This window comes from Pan paniscus, chromosome 1 (assembly GCF_029289425.2).
Source record: "Pan paniscus chromosome 1, NHGRI_mPanPan1-v2.0_pri, whole genome shotgun sequence".
Classification (NCBI taxonomy): domain Eukaryota; kingdom Metazoa; phylum Chordata; class Mammalia; order Primates; family Hominidae; genus Pan; species Pan paniscus.
Genome location: NC_073249.2, coordinates 195,236,126 through 195,256,789, shown reverse-complemented (window position 1 = coordinate 195,256,789; position 20,664 = coordinate 195,236,126). Strand labels below are relative to the sequence as shown.

General features: G+C 54.6%; 1 protein-coding gene across 3 annotated transcripts; it reads left to right on the top strand.

The window, feature by feature from the left end:
* The first annotated feature begins 931 nt into the window (after positions 1–931).
* On the top strand, positions 932–12,091 carry TINAGL1 (tubulointerstitial nephritis antigen like 1). 3 transcript variants are annotated; one of them, XM_003828126.5, is made up of 12 exons: positions 933–1,050; positions 1,589–1,913; positions 3,644–3,707; positions 7,535–7,627; positions 7,847–7,961; positions 9,072–9,195; positions 9,280–9,430; positions 9,545–9,734; positions 9,834–9,879; positions 10,147–10,270; positions 11,104–11,149; positions 11,241–12,091. In XM_003828126.5, exons 2-12 carry the CDS (start codon positions 1,604–1,606, stop codon positions 11,379–11,381), a joined length of 1,404 nt encoding a protein of 467 aa, XP_003828174.2. In that variant the 5' UTR covers positions 933–1,050; positions 1,589–1,603; the 3' UTR covers positions 11,382–12,091. The 3 variants fall into 3 exon arrangements, with proteins under 3 accessions (XP_008951722.2, XP_003828174.2, XP_008951723.2); XM_008953474.5 differs by lacking the exon at positions 10,147–10,270 and having other exon boundaries at positions 932–1,050; XM_008953475.4 differs by lacking the exon at positions 1,589–1,913 and having other exon boundaries at positions 985–1,050.
* The last annotated feature ends 8,573 nt before the right edge of the window (positions 12,092–20,664 follow it).

Genomic DNA, 20,664 nt, shown 5'->3' with positions numbered 1-20,664 from the left:
AAAGGGAGTCCCTGATGCCTTCCCCGGGGCCACATGTGAGGCTCAGGCCTGGGCCTGGGAGGGTTTGTCCAGGTGTAGTCTCTTTTATCCTCTTTGCTGGTAGAGACCTCTGGCCTGGGCCCAACCTGTTGAAGAGAGGGCGTTGCACAATAGGGAGGTAAAAGGTGATGGCAGACCTGGCGGGACAGAAGCCCCATTGTTTGGGTCCCAGACCAGCCTGGGCAAAGAAAGGTTTATGCCTGGGGCAGGAAGGAGGGCCTCTGCAGGGGGTGCCAGCTGGTAGGGCCCTTGCCTTTGGACCCTTGGAGGGGGACAGGTGCCAAGCAGGATGCCCTTGGGTTTGCTAGAGAGGGCAGTGCTCGTCTAGGGGCCCAAGCAGGCAAGGGAAGGCAGACTCAACAAGGGGTCAAAGGGTGCAGAGGCCACCCCCACACCCTGCCCACCTCCCAGGGATGAGCCGCCCAGGGCACCTAAGGATCATATTCCTGGAATTCCAATCATTCCTAGGAGCTGGGGTGGCTAGGGGGGCGGCACCCAAGCCTAGGGGGCACAGTGGAGAGGGGTGTGCATGGCTATTTTTATTACTGAGGGGTCAGGAGAGGCTTAGAGAATTTTGCCTCACACGCCCTCCCCATCATTTCCCAAACTTGTGTCCATAACCCAGAGCTCGGCTGCCCATATCTCCCCTTCTCCACCAGAGCCCCTCAGCTCCACAGGGATGCCCACTGCGAAGTCCTTCCCAGTGTGAAACCGCAATCCTTCCTGCTTGGGGTTCCCCTAAGGGAACGGCTTCCGCCACAGGAGACCCAGCCAGGACAATCGTGTGCTTGTCGTTTCTCCACCCTGCAAGCCCATGAGTTGTGGGGTAGTTACTCCAGGTACAAGCCAGGCGCCCCTCCCTTCCGCCACTGCCGGGGCGGTGCAGAGGGCGGGCGGTACAAAAAGCGCCCCGCCCCGCGCTCCTCTCTTGACTTTGAGCGTCCGGCGGTCGCAGAGCCAGGAGGCGGAGGCGCGCGGGCCAGCCTGGGCCCCAGCCCACACCTTCACCAGGTAGGGACGCTCCCCTGCTCAGAGGGCCGAAGGTGTAGACCGAGAAGAAACAGGGGGAGGGGGCAGGTAGAGGAACCAAGACAGATGGCAGAGAGAGGGACAGTGGAGGGGAACAGAGGGACACAGGAACAGAAGAGAGGGGTACCCAAAAGACCGGGGGAGACAGGAAAGCACAAAGTCAAGGACCCAGGTCAGGGATGGAGGCTGCTGGAGGGCAGAGAGACCCAGGACAGGAGAGAAGACCTTGGGTCCACAGGATGAGTGCTGGGTGGGAGCACCAAGAATGCCACCACCCTCATTTCCTTGTCCTTGAAGGTCCCTGCCTAGGTCAGGGAGGGGCTCCGTTTCTGCCCAGTCCCCATCCCCCTATAGCCAGGGCCCACACACTGGGGCTCCTCTGCCCGTGTCCTGCCTGGGGACTCAGGAATCGGGATCTCCCTCCCTGCTGGGCCCTCTTGAACTCACAGCTCCAGGAAACAGGGAGACCCGTCCCTGGTGCTCCAGGAAGTCTCTGCTGCCCACCATCTCTGCCCCCCAGGGCCCAGGAGCCACCATGTGGCGATGTCCACTGGGGCTACTGCTGTTGCTGCCGCTGGCTGGCCACTTGGCTCTGGGTGCCCAGCAGGGTCGTGGGCGCCGGGAGCTAGCACCGGGTCTGCACCTGCGGGGCATCCGGGACGCGGGAGGCCGGTACTGCCAGGAGCAGGACCTGTGCTGCCGCGGCCGTGCCGACGACTGTGCCCTGCCCTACCTGGGCGCCATCTGTTACTGTGACCTCTTCTGCAACCGCACGGTCTCCGACTGCTGCCCTGACTTCTGGGACTTCTGCCTCGGCGTGCCACCCCCTTTTCCCCCGATCCAAGGTGGGCACTAAGATGGCCAGGAGGGTGGGTCACTTTGTCCACCTCAGACTCAGCAAGGCTCAAGAGCAAAGCTGATGGATGCACTGACATTTCCAGGGGAAGCTCTGTAGAATCTGGGACTCTTCCCTGCCCCTCTGGGAACTTTACTCTCCAGCAAGACTGAAGAAGCTCCTTGGTTAGAATTCTAATTTGGCCCAGGGAAAGGGCAACCTCCCACATTTTCTCCCAATCCTGTCTCTTTTCCAGACACGGAAGGTGCTGGCCGCATCTGCTGACTCACTCTTGGGCTGATAAGGCACATATGGGTTGGTGAGGGTCATCTTAGCCATTTTTCTGCCTTTGCTGAGGATTCTAGGATCCTGTGCCCCGAGATGGCTGCTCATACCTGGGAGATGGGTCAAATCTTTTCCTGCTTTCAGCCTCACCATCATCCTTTTCCATGCACTTGCCCCTGTCCAATAGGAGAATCACTTGTGTTCCTTCCCACAGTTCCATGGGGCTTGGGCCGGCAGACTGCATACCTGAGCTGTCATCTCAAGAGTGCTGTGTTATCTTAGGACGGTTGCTTACCTTCTCTGGGCCTTGGCTTCCCCATGCTCCTCCCACTCCCCATCTCCAAGCCCTAACTTATTTAAATGGAAAAGGATCCCAGGAATGTTGTGGCTGGCATCCAAGTAAAGTAAGAGGAATCCAGGTTGGAATCATTGAAGAACTTCCCAAACAGCAGTTGGTGTGTGACCCTGCAGGATTTGTCTTCAGTTATAGTTTAATTTCAGTGAGAGCTGGTGTGTGTGTGTGTGTGTGTGTGTGATGTCTTCAGTTATAGCTTAATTTCAGTGAGAGCTGGTGTGTGTGTGTGTGTGTGTGTGTGATATCTTCAGTTATAGTTTGGCTTCAATTTCAGTGAGAGCTGGTGTGTGTATGTGTGTGTGATGCCTTCAGTTATAGTTTAATTTTAGTGACAGCTGGTGTGTGTGTGTGTGTGATGTCTTCAGTTATAGTTTAATTTCAGTGAGAGCTGGTGTGTGTGTGTGTGTGTGTGATGTCTTCAGTTATAGCTTAATTTCAGTGAGAGCTGGTGTGTGTGTGTGTGTGTGTGTGTGATGTCTTCAGTTATAGCTTAATTTCAGTGAGAGCTGGTGTGTGTGTGTGATGTCTTCAGTTATAGTTTAATTTCAGTGAGAGCTGGTGTGTGTGTGTGTGTGTGTGTGATGTCTTCAGTTATAGCTTAATCTCAGTGAGAGCTGGTGTGTGTGTGTGTGTGTGTGATGTCTTCAGTTATAGTTTAATTTCAGTGAGAGCTGGTGTGTGTGTGTGTGTGTGTGATGTCTTCAGTTATAGTTTAATTTCAGTGAGAGCTGGTGTGTGTGTGTGTGATGTCTTCAGTTATAGCTTAATCTCAGTGAGAGCTGGTGTGTGTGTGTGTGTGTGTGATATCTTCAGTTATAGTTTGGCTTCAATTTCAGTGAGAGCTGTTGTGTGTGTGTGTGTGATGTCTTCAGTTATAGTTTAATTTCAGTGAGAGCTGGTGTGTCTATGTGTATGTGTGTGTGATGTCTTCAGTTATAATTTAATTTCAGTGACAGCTGGTATGTGTGTATGTGTGAGACAGAGAGAGAGAAAGAGAGAGAATCTTGGAAAGGTTCAAGGTACCTGACCTCCAAGGACCTGGCCAATCAGCCCATCCTCTCTGGTTCTGGTTCCACTTCTCTTCTCTTCCCTTCCAACAGGATGTATGCATGGAGGTCGTATCTATCCAGTCTTGGGAACCTACTGGGACAACTGTAACCGTTGGTGAGTGTTTGGAGCTTAGAGGGGTCTTGCTTTGTGAGCCTGTGGCTGACAGACTTGGTTCAAATCTTATCCCTGACCCCTTTTGCAACGGAGAAGTCTTTTCCCTTCTTTGAACCTCAGTTTCCTCATCTGCAATAGAGGAATTTTAACACTGACCAAGTCAACTTATCTAACATCATTCCAACAACATTCCTCAAGCATGGCCAGCCATGGGTGCCTGGCCCAGGGGTCACCCTTGAACTGAGAGTCCTTCCCCACCCCTCCTGGCTTGGGCTGGGCTACTCCTCCCAGCTATTCCTGCTGTCACCGCAGAGTCAGAGGGAGAAGGGGGCGCCAGGAAGGAAAGCTCTGACTGCAGCATCCGCTGCCCTGAGCGGATGAGGGTCAGGGATGGCTGAGCGGGCGGGCGGCCAGCCTCTAGCAGGGCCTTCCCTGAAATGTGGCCCCTTTTTCCTTCCCCACCCCTCCCCACCATTCCCAGTAGGAGGAGGAAGGGGTCATGGGTACCCCCCTATTCAGTCTGAGATGGGAAGTGGAGAAGGGCCAGGTAGGAAACCCTGAAAGCCTTAATAGAAATAATGGGGAGCCTGCGACTTGGAGGAGGCGGCCCTGCACCCACTCCACCCCCACTCCCTCTTTGCCTGGGACTAAGAGGCCCCAGAGAGAAGGAAACTTTTTGGAATGCATTGCGCATAAGATATTTCCATTGCCTCACTAGGGTGAGGGGTGCCCAGGTCACAGTGAGGGAGGGAACGTTTCAGCATGTGTCTGGGTGTTCAGCGTGACTGTGTGTGCACTGTGTGTGTGTGTGTGTTCAAAAGGATAAAACATGCCTGGCCCGCGTCTGCAGGTTCTGATAGCATGGCTCTGGACGTTGAGGGGTTAATGCTCTCTCTCTCTCTCTCTCTCTCTCTGTCTCTCTCTCTCTCTCACTGCTGTCCCTGGCCCCTTAGGCCCCCTCTGGAATGCTGGGACCTGCTACCACCGGCCCTGCCTGGACGTGTGTGGGCAGCCCTGGGGGCAAAGGAGGAGATGGCAGGAAAGGACAGAATAGTCTACTGCCCTCTCCTCATGAAGGCTCTGGGGGCGAGGGTGGGGGAGTGTCCAGGGTGTCAGAGCCCTCAAAGGATGCTTCCAGAGTCTAGTCGGGTGCTGCTGCCTAGGTGTGCAGAGGGGGAACAGCCTGGTGTGCAGAGAGGGAAAGGAAGGATGAGGAAACCCTTCCCGGCCCCGCAGACTCCTCTGGCCCTCCCCAGCAGTGCCCCCGCCTCTCCTGGGGCTGGAAAGCCCAGCCATACTGGGTCTTGGCTCCCCTTGAGGCTCCTTAAAAGGCAACATTGGAGGTGGGAGCCTCGGGCAGCTTGCAAGGAGGCAGTTCAGCATCTTGTAATAACAGAGTTATGAGCTTGTAAAAGCATTATAGAATTCATAGAATGCAACCCTTCAGTCGGCACCTATTATTAAAGACCTACTGCGTGACAGGCACTATGCTGAGCTCAGGAGATGGAGCGGGAATGCAACAGACACAGTCCTTGTCCCACTTCTAGTGTAAGGTGAAGGGCATGGGAAGACAACAAATGAGTATATTCTGACAAGCTGCCCAGTGTTATAGGGAAAAGAGAGGATAACGGGGGTCCCAGTTTAGAGTAGGGAGTGGGTGGGAAAGCCACTCTGAGGAAGGGACATTTATGCTGAGACCAGGGAGAAGGATAGGAGAGGCCTGGCCTAGGCAGAGGGAGTGGCTCGTGGGAAGGCCGGGAGGTGACTGAGCTCATTTTAGCTGGAGCTGGGGTAGGGGAGAGACGTCCCAAGGAGGTGCAGGCCACGTTCCGTGGCTCACATCAGCTGTGCCCAGGATTCTGCATTTTGTTTGGAGTCACAGGAAGCCACGTAGAGAGCACACGGTCTGATTTACATTCTTCAAAGATCTCTCTGGCTTTGGGGTGGGTAGGGAGGGGATGGCCGGGAATTCTAAAGGGGTAGCGGACTTGGTGAATAAGGCAGTGCCGGGGTCCAGGTGAGAGGTGATGAGGGACGGGAGTAGGGGGGCCACAGTGGAGGGGCGAGAGGTAGGTGGATTCCTCATGTGCCATCTCCAAGCCCTGCTGATGGGGGACATGTGGGCGGACACCACAGACCACAGACCACCTGGAGCTCTGATGTGAACAACTGGGTGCCATTTTCAGAGTTGAAGATGTTAGGAAAGAGCAGGCTTGTGGGAGGCAGACGGGCTATTTTGAGTTTGAGATGCCTTTTGCACATCCAGAGATGTCAGAAGGTCAGTGGGATATGAGTCTGAAGCTCTAGAGAAGTGGGGTCTGGGATTCCTGTAACAGAATGGTGATAGTGGATATTAATTCTGAGCACTTAATGATGGGCCAGGCCCAGTGCTAAATGCTTTACAAGCCTATCATTAAATCCCTGGAAAGTGGTACCACTGTATTATCCTCATTTTATAGACAAGGGCATTGAGAGAGACAGAGCTTGAATGATTCTCCTAAGATCACACAGCCAGTGGGCTGAAACCCAGAATCTGAATTCCAGAACCCATGCTCTTAGTCAATTCAGCATATGGCCTCAGTCATTGACTCAGTTAACAAATATTCATTGGGTGCTTACTATGTGCTAGGTTTTGTTTTCCTAGGCGCTGAAAATACCAAACAATACCTGCCCTCAAGGAATTTACAGCCTATGAGGAAACAGGTATAAGCAATATAAACAGGCCGGGCCTGTGGCTCACACCTGTAAATCTCAGCACTTTGGAAGGCCAAGGCAGGTGGATCACTTGAGGCCAGGAATTTGAGACCAGCCTGGGCAACATAGCAAAACCCCATCTCTACAAAAATTGCAAAATTTAGCTGGGTGTGGTGGTGCACTTGTAGTCTCAGCTATTTAGGAGGCTGAGGTGGGAGGGCCACTTGAGCCTGGGAAGCAGAGACTGCAGTGAGCCGAGATCACACCACTGCATTCCAGCCTGGGCAACAGAGCAAGACCCTGTCTCAAAAAAAAAAAAAAAGCGGGGAGGAAGGGGAGCAGGCAGATCGGTGTGAACCATCAGGGGCCAGCCTAGTTGGAGCCTTAGAACCAGAACTTGAAGGAGGAGGGGATCGGGGGACAGGAGGACAGAGTGTGCAGGGCCTTGTCATCACCAAACTTTGGCTCTTATTCTGTGATGTGAAGTCAGTGGAGGGTTTTGGGCAGAGGAACGACGTGATATGACTTAGGTTTAGCAGGGTCACTCTGGCAGCTGTGTTAAAAATACCCTGGGAAGCAGGGCAAGGGGCAGATGCATGGAGCACCCACAGTGAGGAGGCCACAGCAGGAATCCAGGTGAGAGGTGATCGGACTTGGGCGGGCTGCAGGAGAGAATGAGAGTGGTTCGGATTCTGGATGCATTTTAAAGGTAGACCCATAGGATGTGCGGATGAACTGGATCAGCATGGGAAAGGAAGTCAGCGGGGACTGCCAGGTTTGGGGCCCAAACTCCGGGAAGGATAGAGTTGCCGTTTTCTGAGAACTGTAGGGGGAATAAGTGAGGGAGATCAGGAATTCAGTTCAGGGAGTGTTTTGGTTCAGGGTAGTGATGTTGAGTAGCCGTGAGATCCTTGACTCTGGTGTTCAGGCAGAGATCTAGGCCACAGATATAAACTTGAGAATCATGAACTAGACGTTGACATTTAAAGCCACCAGGCTGGATGGGATCACCTAGAGATTCTCCCGTAGTCACTTGCACAGACTCCCTGGCCCATGTTAACCTCCGAGGCCACATTCCTTCAAAGTATCCCCAGTCCCCCACTTACCCTTTCCTTCTCTCCTTTTCTCGCCAGCACCTGCCAGGAGAACAGGCAGTGGCAGTGTGACCAAGAACCATGCCTGGTGGATCCAGACATGATCAAAGCCATCAACCAGGGCAACTATGGGTGAGAGGCCCTAGAGGCACCCTCAGTGGGCACACATGCATACTCATGCATGTATACACGCATGCTGTGCTGTGGGGCACGTCCAGCAGGCCACTCCTACACCCAGATTTGACTGTGTGTGCGCTCAGCCACTGTGCGTCTCTCCCACCCACATGCACCCACGCCAAGGACCCTGAGCCTCGGCAGATCTGTGACTTCCTTCCGTCCCCTCTCCTTCAGCTGGCAGGCTGGGAACCACAGCGCCTTCTGGGGCATGACCCTGGATGAGGGCATTCGCTACCGCCTGGGCACCATCCGCCCATCTTCCTCGGTCATGAACATGCATGAAATTTATGTAAGTCCATCCTTCCCCACAATGCTGCCATCTCCCCATGGCTCAGAACCTCAGGGAGGCTGGCCCTGTGCCCTGCTCCTCCAAGGGCCTGGACCATCCCCTACTACAAGGCTGTGTGTCCCTGGACAAGTTACTCCCCTTCTCTGGGCCTCTGTTCCCTGCTTCCACAGGATGTGCTGTGCTGGAAGAACTGATGCTCAGATTGAATTTCGTGGTCTTGGCATCAGCTCCCCCCTGATCTCTCCAGCCTGGGAAAAATGCTGTTGGTCTCAGAACAGCTGGGTTAGGGCCCAAGGGGACAGGGGGTCACCTTGGTATTTTGGGAAGGGAAGGACACACGCTCCTCCAGTTCTGGCCAGAGGGCAGCAGTTCTCGGAAATAAATGCCGGTTCAGCGGAACCCCAAGGGAGGAGAGGGCTTCTCCCTTCCCACCAGTGGGACCCTCTGGGAGAGGAATGAAAACCAGGCCCGAAGTGAAAGGGTGAGGAAGGGGAGCTTCAGCAGGCCTGGACCGGGACATGTGCTGGAGCATTTGTCCATCAGTGGCAGGCAGCGGGGAGGCAGGGGCTGGCAGGAGTGGCCCTCCCTGCGGAGACTTCGGCCTTGGGTGACCAGACCCTGGCCCTGCCCTTATTCCCCTGGGCCTCTGGCTATTTTCTGCCTCTTGCTGTTTGTGTTGGCAGCCTGCCTGGTCACGGGACCCTACTGCCTCTTCCCTCCCCTGCCCTTTGGGGCCTGAAGCTAAGGCCTGAAGAAAGCTAAGGCCGATCAGAAGGTGCAGAGGAAAGAGGCAGGGGTTGAGAATGGAAAGCTGAGGGACCTGGCCTGGCCACTTCTCTGTGCCTGGCCTCAGCTGCCTCATCTGGGAAGCAGGACTAGTCACCACCGCCACCCACCCCGCCCCACCACCTGATACCTGGGAGGCACTAAATGGTGCTTGGTTCTTCAATACAAGTCAAAGTTGGAGGCAGCTGGAATCCTGCAGTAGCAGGAGGGCTCAAGATTAAACTGCAGAAGGCCCTGGACTTGGTGGCCCTCCAGTGCCAATGGGCACCTGAGGGGCAGGCCAGGGCAGAGCAGGAGGCAGACAGGGCAACCTTTATCTTGCAGACAGTGCTGAACCCAGGGGAGGTGCTTCCCACAGCCTTCGAGGCCTCTGAGAAGTGGCCCAACCTGATTCATGAGCCTCTTGACCAAGGCAACTGTGCAGGCTCCTGGGCCTTCTCCACAGCAGGTAAGCCAAGGGCAAGGGCTGGCGCCTGGGAGAGGAGGGCCAAGTCCTGAGCCTCCCGACAGCCCCTCTATCTCACCCCACCAGCTGTGGCATCCGATCGTGTCTCAATCCATTCTCTGGGACACATGACGCCTGTCCTGTCGCCCCAGAACCTGCTGTCTTGTGACACCCACCAGCAGCAGGGCTGCCGCGGTGGGCGTCTCGATGGTGCCTGGTGGTTCCTGCGTCGCCGAGGGTATGCAGCAACAGGGGATGTGGGCAGAGAAGAGGGCAAGGAGCTCCGTGGGCATGGCCTGGGCCATGATGCACTGAGTCTTTCTGCCTTTGCTCCCTCTTGCTGCCTTTGCAGGGTGGTGTCTGACCACTGCTACCCCTTCTCGGGCCGTGAACGAGACGAGGCTGGCCCTGCGCCCCCCTGTATGATGCACAGCCGAGCCATGGGTCGGGGCAAGCGCCAGGCCACTGCCCACTGCCCCAACAGCTATGTTAATAACAATGACATCTACCAGGTCACTCCTGTCTACCGCCTCGGCTCCAACGTAAGTCAGCACTTGGGTGAGGGTGCCGAGGCAGGAGGGTTGTGAAAGCCTGGAGTCTCACCCCTGACGGATGCTCTCTGTCCATCCCCTGCCCTCCAGGACAAGGAGATCATGAAGGAGCTGATGGAGAATGGCCCTGTCCAAGGTAAACCCCCTTATCCAGCACCCTGGTTCCAGAAGCTTGTGCCTGCTTGAGAGTGGGCACAGTAGCACAAGTGGTCTGCACAGCATTCAGCAGCATGTCCAGTGGGGCCAGGAGTAGGGGTCCTCCCCTCCCACAGGCAGCACCTGGAGGGAGCACTTAGAGCTTTGGTATGGAGGGACCCTGGTGCCTGGGCACACCTCAACAGACTCAGGCTCCAGTGCCTGTGCCAATGGGCTGAGTGGACCCTACCTTGACATCTGCCAACAGCCCTCATGGAGGTGCATGAGGACTTCTTCCTATACAAGGGAGGCATCTACAGCCACACGCCAGTGAGCCTTGGGAGGCCAGAGAGATACCGCCGGCATGGGACCCACTCAGTCAAGATCACAGGGTGAGGGGCGTGTGGGCAGAGGGGTTTTGGGACAGCAGGGTTTGTGCTAGGGGCTCTGGAGCCTGCCTTGGGTTCTTACAACCTCTCTAAAAAGCCAGGACTGCTCTCATCATTTCAATAGGGAGAAAACTGAGACTCAGAAAGAGAAAGGACTTGCCCTGGGTTGAATTGAAGGTTGGGAGCCTCTGAAGGCTTTTTTAGGAACCGTTCCTTCCTTACATTGGGATAAAATAACCCCAATATGAAGAAAGCCTCAAGAGTTTCTCAACCTCTCCCCACCTCAGCACCTGTCCCAGCTCTGCCTGACCCACCGAGTGACCTGGGAGGTCGCTCCCCTGGCCTCAGTTTCCCTATCCGATTTAGGGAATATAGATGTTAGGATCACTGACTTCAATGAACTCAATGAAATGTGCTTTATGGTGGGAATTGGCGGTCTCTAAGATACCCATATTCTCAGAGTGTCTTCCTTCTGGCCCTTGGCACCTACCCCTCTCTGGATCCCCAAGTGAGGGAGGGCAGGTGGATGTGTGGTCCCATAGAACTGGCCCCTAGGAGGTGGGTCTCTGGAGGACCCAGGTTCCCTCCTCTTCTGCTCACCTTGCCTCCACTTGTCCCCTTGGTGCCCCACCCCCTCCCATGCTGGGCCTGGGTGCACCGACTTACAGATGTGAGAGTGAGGGAGATGCAGAGAGGTACAGAGACCTGCCTGAGCCCTAAGGGTGTACCCAACCCTCCAATGGCAACTGGGGGCTGGATGGGGCAGGTTTCCGGGATTGGAGCTCCTGAGAGCAGGTAGACCCAGCTCCCTTCCCCCTCCTCTGCTCTGCCCACAGATGGGGAGAGGAGACGCTGCCAGATGGAAGGACGCTCAAATACTGGGTGAGGCCGCTGACCCTTTCCCCGCCCCCTCTTCCCCTCTTCCCCTCGCCCCACTCCCATTCCCCTTCTCACCACCTCTCCTTATTCCCAGACTGCGGCCAACTCCTGGGGCCCAGCCTGGGGCGAGAGGGGCCACTTCCGCATCGTGCGCGGCGTCAATGAGTGCGACATCGAGAGCTTCGTGCTGGGCGTCTGGGGCCGCGTGGGCATGGAGGACATGGGTCATCACTGAGGCTGCGGGCACCACGCGGGGTCCGGCCTGGGATCCAGGCTAAGGGCCGGCGGAAGAGGCCCCAATGGGGCGGTGACCCCAGCCTCGCCCGACAGAGCCCGGGGCGCAGGCGGGCGCCAGGGCGCTAATCCCGGCGCGGGTTCCGCTGACGCAGCGCCCCGCCTGGGAGCCGCGGGCAGGCGAGACTGGCGGAGCCCCCAGACCTCCCAGTGGGGACGGGGCAGGGCCTGGCCTGGGAAGAGCACAGCTGCAGATCCCAGGCCTCTGGCGCCCCCACTCAAGACTACCAAAGCCAGGACACCTCAAGTCTCCAGCCCCACTACCCCACCCCACTCCTGTATTCTTTTTTTTTTTTTTAGACAGAGTCTTGCTCCGTTGCCCAGGCTGGAGTGCAGTGGCCCATCAGGGCTCACTGTAACCTCCGACTCCTGGGTTCAAGTGACCCTCCCACCTCAGCCTCTCAAGTAGCTGGGACTACAGGTGCACCACCACACCTGGCTAATTTTTGTATTTTTTGTAAAGAGGGGGGTCTCACTGTATTGCCCAGGCTGGTCTCGAACTCCTGGGCTCAAGCGGTCCACCTGCCTCCGCCTCCCAAAGTGCTGGGATTGCAGGCATGAGCCACTGCACCCAGCCCTGTATTCTTATTCTTCAGATATTTATTTTTCTTTTCACTGTTTTAAAATAAAACCAAAGTATTGATAACTACAGTGTCTTGGAAGCTCTGGGAGTGGAAAGCCAAGCCAAAGTTGGGCTGGCAGTGGTTAGACAGCAGAAAGGACTGCCTGAGGTGTTGCTGGTTGGCAGGGGTGGGGGGACTGGAAATCCTAACTTCCATTCAGCCCTAATTGTCAATGCCCTGGGTACTGACCCACTTGGGGGAGGGGCATGGATGGCATGGCCTTTGGCCCTAGAGAGAAACCTGAACCGTGGGAACCATCTTTCAGACGCTGAGTCAGCTGCCGCCTGAAGGGGGAGCCCTGCACTGCTATCAGCTGAACCGGTGCCAGTGCCCAGCAGGCAAGGGGGGCACAGCCCTCAGAAGCTGGAGCCTCTGTCTCTGTAGATCAGTCTCTCCAAGCCACCCAGGCAAGGGGGGCCTCTCCTCGGCCTGCTCTTGGGCCAAGCTGAGCCTGCTTCCCACCCTACCTCCTCAGATTCCCAGTGCCAGCACAATAAGCCAGGCCTCAGCCTGGCTCCAAGGCCGTCAGAACCCACCCGCCCAACCTCGTCACCAGCTCCTTGCTGCCTCTCAAATGCCCGGTACACATGCAGACTGCCAGACATTCGCTCACGCTGCTCCCCGGGCCAGATGCCCTTCCATGCCACCCACCCCTTGTCCCGCTCCAAGGTTCCTTCTTCCAGACAGTGCCTGTGAAGGGCCACTGAAGTGCCAGAGGCTGTGCAAGGAGCCCAGGCCACCCCATCCCCATCCGGCGTGGGTTAGACCCTCCCTCAGATCATCTGCACTCTGCCCTTCACCCAATATTTCAGGTATCTGGGATCTACTGACCTTCTGCATTATGCCGGAAGTTCCTAGAGGGCAGGGATGGTCTGTTTCATTAGTGGGTCCTGGTACCCACACCGAAACCCTGGTATAGGGTGGCCCTCCAATGTATGGAATGACTGAGTGGATATGGCCCATTCTTTCACCTCCACGCCCCTCCCAAGCCTCCACTGCGTCCCTCTGGGCACAGACGCCAGGCTGGTGCTCCTTCCTTTCTGGGAGCCCAAGGGCCTGTGCCTGGGAGGGGGATCCCTGAGCGCAAGGAATCCTCCCCGCCGCCACCTCCAGCCAGTGGGGAGGCAGGGGCACCCTCAGTCGCCGAGGGACTGCGGCAGGGAGGTCCCCGGGGGCCCCTGGCAGCCCCTCAGGATCGCCGCGTCCCCCGGGCCTCACGGGCATCACCTGAAAGGAATGCGGGCGCCGGATAAGTGGCCGTCTTTGTCTCGCTTCCTGTTTGCCAGGACGTCCAGAGCCCGGCTCCAGCGGCCCGCCCGCCGGTCCCCAGGGAGCCAAGGCCGTCGGGGAGCCCCGAAGGGGCGGCGGCCCCTTCGCACCCGCTCAGTGGCCCCGGGACCCGCCCCGCCGGAAAAACCCCGTTCGGAGGCAGCTCGGTGGCCCCGCGAGGCTGGAATTTTCTACGGGTACCTTCCAAGGAAGCTGTGGGGGGCGGGGACGGTTGGGCGCGGCCCCGCCGGGTCTCAAGGCTGAGGCTAAGGCTCCGGCTCCAGCTCCGCCCGCCCTGGCGCTGCGGACCCGTGTTGATACCAGAAAGGGGTCCAGATCCAGACCCCAAGAGAGGGTTCTTGGATCTCGTGCAAGAAAAAATTAGAGGTGAATCCCTGCAGTAAAGTGAAAGCAAGTTTATTAGGAAAGTAAAGGCATAAAAGAATGGCCACTCCGGCAGGGCGCGGTGGTTCACGCCCGTAATCCAAGCACTTTGGGAGGCCAAGGCGGGCGGTTCCCGCGGTCAGGAGGGGCCAGGCTGACCCCCCAGTGTCAGAGATCTCTGAACCACAGCAACTCCATCTTGAATAGGGGCTGGGTAAAATAAGACTGAGATCTACTGGGCCGCATTCTCAGACAGCTAGCCATTCTAAGTCACAGGGTGAGATAGGAGGTCGGCAAAAGATACAAGTCATAAAGATCTTGCTGATAAAACAGGATGTGGAAAGAAGCCGGCCAACAGGCGCAGTGGCTCACGCCTATAATCCCAGCACTTTGGGAGGCTGAGGTGGGCAGATCACGAGGTCAGGAGATCCAGACCAGCCTGACCAATATGGTGAAACCCCGTCTCTACTGAAAATAAAAAAAAGTAGCCGGGCGTGGTGGTGTGGGCCTGTAATCCCAGCTACTCAGGAGGCTGAGGCAGGAGAATCGCTTGAACCCGGGAGGCGGAGGTTGCAGTGAGCTGAGATGGTGCCACTGCACTTGAGCCTGGGCAATATAGCGAGACTCCATCTCAAAAAAAAAAAAAGAAGAAAAGAATGGCTACTCCATAGAGCAGCCCCAAGGGCAGCTGGTGTCCCATATTTATGGTTCTTTCTTGATTATCTGCTAAACAAGGGGTGGATTACTCATGCCTCCCCTTTTAGGGTCACTTACTGACATTGCCATGACATTTGTAAACTGTCATGGCACTGGTGGGAGTGCAGCAGTGAGGACGACCAGAGGTCACTCTCATGCCATCTTGGTTTTGGTGGGTTTTGGCCGGGTTCTTTTTTTTTTTCTTTTTTGAGATGGAGTCTTGCTATGTTGCCCAGGCTGGAGTGCAGTGGTGCGATCTCAGCTCACTGCAAGCTCTGCCTCCCGGGTTCATGCCATTCTCCTGCCTCCGCCTCCCGAGTATCTGGGACTACAGGCGCCCGCCACCATGCCCGCCACCACACCAGGCTAATTTTTTTTTATTTTTAGTAGAGATGGGGTTTCACCGTGTTAGCCAGGATGGTCTCGATCTCCTGACCTCGTGATCTGCCCGCCTCGGCCTCCCAAAGTGCTGGGATTACAGGCATGAGCCACCGCACCTGTTGACCGGCTTCTTTCCACAGCCTGTTTTATCAGCAAGATCTTTACGACTTCTATCTTTTGGCGACCTCCTCTCTCATCCTGTGACTTAGAATGCCTAACTGTCTGAGAATGCAGCCCAGTAGGTCTCAGCCTTATTTTACCCAGCTCCTATTCAAGATGGAGTTGCTGTGGTTCAGAGGTCTCTGACAGTAGGGGGTCAGCCTGGCCCCTCCTTAGCCTTGTTCCTGGGGCCAGCAAGCCCAGGCCCACCTGGGCCAGTTCTGCAGTGGACGAGGGTTCAGATAGGGCTGGAGATGCCCTAGCCGGGGCCTCAGCCACCTCCACCAGCCACTCCTGCTCCTCCGATGTTGGGCATGGGTGTGTTGTTATAAAGAGCGAGGCTTACCTCAAGCGCCCCAAACCCGATTACTGCCCCTGAATCTGCCCCTAAAGAAACCCTGGTCCCACAGCCCCTTGCTGTGTGTCATGGGGCCAGTCCTTCCCTTTCCCAGGGCCAAGGGTGTGGGATGTTAGACAGAGCTGGGTTTGAACCCCTCCTCTGTCCAGCTGTGTCTATTATTGGACAGGTTTTTCCAACTTAAATGGGGGACAGTAGTACTCACCTACCTCCTGGGGTTGGTGGGAGGATTCAATGAGACAAAACATGCTAAGCCTTTAGCTCAGTGCTTGGAACTCATTAAGGGCTTAATAAATGGTAACAGCAACAGCGATGATCGTTTTAAGAGATTGGACCTGATAATGTAAAGGCTTTTTATAATGAGCTAAACATTCATTGAGTGCTTAACCATAGGTTTCTGCCAGCATGTTGTTCTGAATGCTTTACATACATTGTCTCATTTAAGCCCCCCCGAACCCAAAAAACAAAACAAAACAAAAAACTATTTCCAGAAGCATAGAGAAAAGCAAGTAAGTTGCTGAATGTCGTACATTTAATAATTGCATCAAGATTCAAACCCAAGTCACCTAAATCCTCACACTCATCAGCTCTGTATTAAGATTAATAGTGATATTCCAATGTCCTTCCCCAAGCCCTTTCCCTGTCTGGCAAGCTCTTATTCATCCTTCAAAACTCAGCTCAAATGTCCCCCCCCGGAAAGCCTTTCCTGGCACCCATCCTCTGGATCTCCAGGGACTCCTCCATACACACCTGGCACAGAGGGAGTATCTGCCAACAACTTCTCCTCCTACAGGCGGATGGGGCAGCGATTTTTTCTTTTTCAGCTCCATCCTTTCCTGACCACCAAATATTTCACTTGGGCATTCATTCTGGCCCCCTGTGGGGCTCTGTGGGGGTCCCTAGGCACCTGACTCTAATCTCCCAGGGGCTGCTAAGTTACATGACTTCACAAGTGCTGATGCCTCACATCTTCTTGGGATCTTGCCAAACCCCCATCCCTGCCTGGTGCCCATTAAGGGAAAGGAATTCATGCCTACCGAGCCTGCAGTGAGCCACGCTTTGGATTACGTGCTTCACTCACTTTAGCTCCTTCGATCCTACCCTCGTCCCTAGGAGGAAGTGTGTGCCTAGAAACCCAATGTCAACAAGTGAGACAACTCTCAGACTCTACGAGAGGGGTAAACCTCCAAATTGTGAGGAGGGCAAGTGGGCCCAGGCACAGCTGGAACCAGGGACCCAAAAACTGCCAGGACACACCCTCTCTGTCTCTGTCTCACTCTGCCTCTCTTTTCTCTGCCTCTCTAACTCTGCCATGAGGAAGGATTTGTGGCCAATGACAACTCCTGAGCCTCCCAATCCACAGCCATGTTCTCAGTACTGATTCAAAATAGAGAAGTCTCTTGATTGGCCACACTCCAGTCAGGTGTCCACCTGTGGGACAGTCACCTGTGGCTGAGGGACAAGGTCATGGAAATCATGACAGTCCTTGCCAAACCAGTGTTTAGGAGAGGAGATCCTCAAAGAAGGAGGATCCAGGGGAAAGGAGGAATGCCAAACAGATTAAGGTAGGAGGAGAGACTTAATTCCAGGGATGGGGCCTCAATGATTACTACCCCTTCCCTATAAATTTCTGCATAAACTGCCCCTTAATCTTTGTGCAATTTAAAGTGGGTATAATTGTGACTGCAAAACTGCCCTGAGCTGCTACTTTTGGCCTACGGGGTAGCCCAACTCTGCAGGAGCAGTCACGGAGCTGTGACACTCCTCTTCAATAAAGCCATTTTCTTCTACCTTTGGCTTGCCCTTGAATTCTTTCCTGGCCAAAGCCAAAAACTCAGTGGGCTAAACCCTACTTTGGGGCCTGCCTCCCCTGCATCAAAATGACAGAAATGGGTCCACAACAGCTAGGAACAACTCTTAACCTCCATTTGACAGATAAGGAGATGGAGGCTCAGGGAGGGGATGTGACTTGTCAAGTCACACTGCTGGTAAGCGCTGGAGCTAGATGCAGACCCCACTTTATGAAAATCCGGGGCTCTGACACCAACACCCGAGCCAGTATCTTTCCAAAGTAAAACAAGGCTGAGTCTGAAGAGGACTTCTAGGGAAGCATCCTGCTTCCTGCTCCAGGGGGCTGCAGCCTGGCTCCCACCATGGGATGGGATGAGATGGTAAACCGAATATGCCAGTGGGCACATCAGAGAGATGGGTCCCAGGAAAGCCATGCTGAAGATACGCACTGTAGGTAAGGGCTGCTATTACCTCCTTTTTACAGGGAGGAGACTGAGGCTGGGGGGTGGGGGTTGGGGTGGGGGAAGAGAAGTGACTTGCCTGAGGACACATTGCTAGGAAGTCGTGGGCAACCTCATTTGTCAGACTCCAAAGCCGGAGCTTTTTCTAAGCTGTCTGGGTGTATACACAGCCACTCTTCAGGTTGTACCCAAGCAGGCTCTTTGGCCTCCAGTTCTGTGCACAAACAGCCTGGATCTGAAGTTTGGGGCTTGCAGAAGTTGCTGATGAAGGTGCAACTGAGAGGAGGGGCAGTGGTGGGGGTTATGGAACACTCAGGTGGGCTTGGCCTGGGGCTGCAGGGAGGTGGTAGGGTCTGCAGAGTGCAAGCCGAATCACTGCTCATCTTGTCAAGTTCAAAAGCCTCCTCCTCTGAGAAGCTTTTTTTTTTTTTTCTTTTTTTAGAGAGAGTCTCGCTGTCGCCCAGGCTGGAGTACAGTGGTACAGTGGCAGGATCATGGCTCACTGCAGCCTCAACTTCCTAGGCTCAAGCAATCCTCCTACCTCAGCCTTCCAAATAGTTGGGACTACAGGCATATCACCACACCTGGCTAATTTAAAAAAAAAATTTTTTTTTAGAGATGGGGTCTCACTATGTTGCCCAGGCTGGTTCAGAGCTCCTGGCTCAAGTGATCCTCCTGCCTCCATCTCCCAAAGTGCTGGGATTGAGAAGCCTTTTTGACTCCCCAGGACAGCCCTCATCCATCATCGAGACTCCACTCTCACACCACTTCCTCCTTCATAGTCCAGCATGGGAGCTGTCTATACCCTTCCTGATGTGGGGTTCTGAGAGCGGGGCTGTGCCTCACTCTCTCTGCTCTCAGTGTTGCCTAAAACTATACTGGGCATGGAAGAGACACCAGACCCGTTTGCTGGAGGATGGAGGAAGCGAATGAATGTGGATGTTCACTTGGCAGCACCAGTCTCAGCAGTGTCAACCTCCGCAGCAACCCTGCCCCCTGGTGGCTGAGTCCACACCTCCCCCTGCTGCAGCCTAGAGGAGTAGTGGAGAGAAGCCACCTGTGCAGATTCTCAGACCTGAGCACCTGCTGTGAGTTCGTGTCTTACTCTTTGGAGCCAAAACTGTTCTGTGAGGCCTGGAGACTGGCACAGGGGGACAAAGAAGGATGGGACAGAGCTGGGAATGGATCTCAGTCGGTCTGACTCCAGAGGCCAACTCATTGCTGCGGCCCCAATTGTCACCTCTCACCCAGATGTTGTGCTCCAGCCTGGCCAGAAGAGAGTCTGAGTTTGGCTTTTTTTTTTTTTTTTTTTTTTTTTTTTTAAAGACGGGGCCTCGCTTTGTTGCCCAGGCTGGAGTGCTGGAGTGCAGTAGCACGATCATGGCTTGCTGCAACCTTGACCTTCCAGGCTCAAGCAGTCCTCCTTTGGGAGGCTGAGGCGGGCAGATCACCAGGTCAGGAGTTCAAGACCAGACTGACCAATATGGTGAAACCCTGTCTCTACTGAAAATACAAAAAGTTAGCCGGGCATGGTGGCAGGCACCTGTAATCCTAGCCACTTGGGAGGCTGAGGCAGGAGAATTGCTTGAACCCAGGCGGCAGAGTTTGCAGTGAGCCAAGACCATCCCACAGTACTCCAGCCTGGGCAACAGAGCGAGACTGTCTCAAAAATAAAAATAAAATAAAAATTAAAAAAATAAGGAAATGGAGAAACAAGCTTGCCCACTGAGAGCTGGACTGAAGAAATCAGTATCTAGGCTGGGCGTGGCAGCTCACGCCTGTGATCCCAGCACTTTGGGAGGCCAAGGCAGGCGGATCACAAGGTCAGGAGTTCGAGACCAGCCTGACCACCAGGGTGAAACCCTGTCTCTACTAATACAAAAATTAGCTGGGTGTGGTGGTGGGAACCTGTAGCCCCAGCTACTCGGGTGGTTGAGGCAGGAGAATCGCTTGAACCCGGGAGGTAGAAGTTGCAGTGAGCTGAGATCGCACCACTGCACTCCAGCCTGGGCAACTGAGCGAGACTTTGTCTCACAAAAAAAGAAAGGAAAGAAAGAAAGAAAGAAAGAAAGAAAGAAAGAAAGAAAGAAAGAAAAGAAAGAAAGAAAGAAAGAAAGAAAATCAGTATCTAATGAATGACAACAGGGATGTGCAAAGTCACCTTAAAAGGCCAGGCTAACTCCAGCTCCTGAGAAAGATTCTTTGCTTGGCCTAACTTTAGTCAGGCTCTTGAATCTTCTCCTAAGCCCATCTGAGCATTTCCTTGTTAAATTAGGTTTTAGCAAAAGAACCCCACTTAATCCATTTAGGCAGAACACCTCATCCTCTACATCTGATCATCCTTGATATCTGATCAGGTTGCTTATCTTCCACCCTTCCCCAGGTGATGTCTGCTTACCCAGGCCTGTCTTCAGCAAGAATCCTGTTAAGTCATTTTAGTCAGAATCCCCCTTAGTCCTGCTGTTGCTTCTTAGTAATTTTTCCATCCACTGGCCCCCACCCTGCTCCATGACTATAAACTCCCACTTTCCCATTCTGTATTCAGAATCGAACCCAGTCTCTCTCCCCTACTGCAAGATCCCTGTTGCAGTGGTCCCTATACCTCTCAAAATGGTCCTGAAATAAATCTTCCTTATCATGCTTTCACAGGTATCATTGAATAATTTTTTCTTTAATGGTCCTACAGAAGTTGGCAGGCACCATGGTGGAAATATTGACTCAACTAAAATAGTGAAGTATCCACAGACAAAGATGAGTCTCCATGATCCCAGGATGCTGAGTGTTGTCCAGGGAGAGTCAGCTTGGCTGTTGGACCAGTGACCAAGCTGAGGCTTGTGTTCAGATGGATGGAGGGTATTCCTGATGGACTCTGAGGACGGTCCTTTCCCCATGGCAGGCTGGTGCTTTGGAGACCTAGGTGTGGTGGGCTTTCTTAGCCTGGGGCCATAAACTCAGGGTTTCAGCCTCAAATACCATTGGGACTTGGCAGATACATGAGGAAGCCAGGAGTGTTAGAGAATAGGGAGTAGCAGGGTCTGTGTCCAGCATGTATTGGAGAGTGCACATGTGCCTAAAGGCATTCAGAATCAATGACTTTTAAAA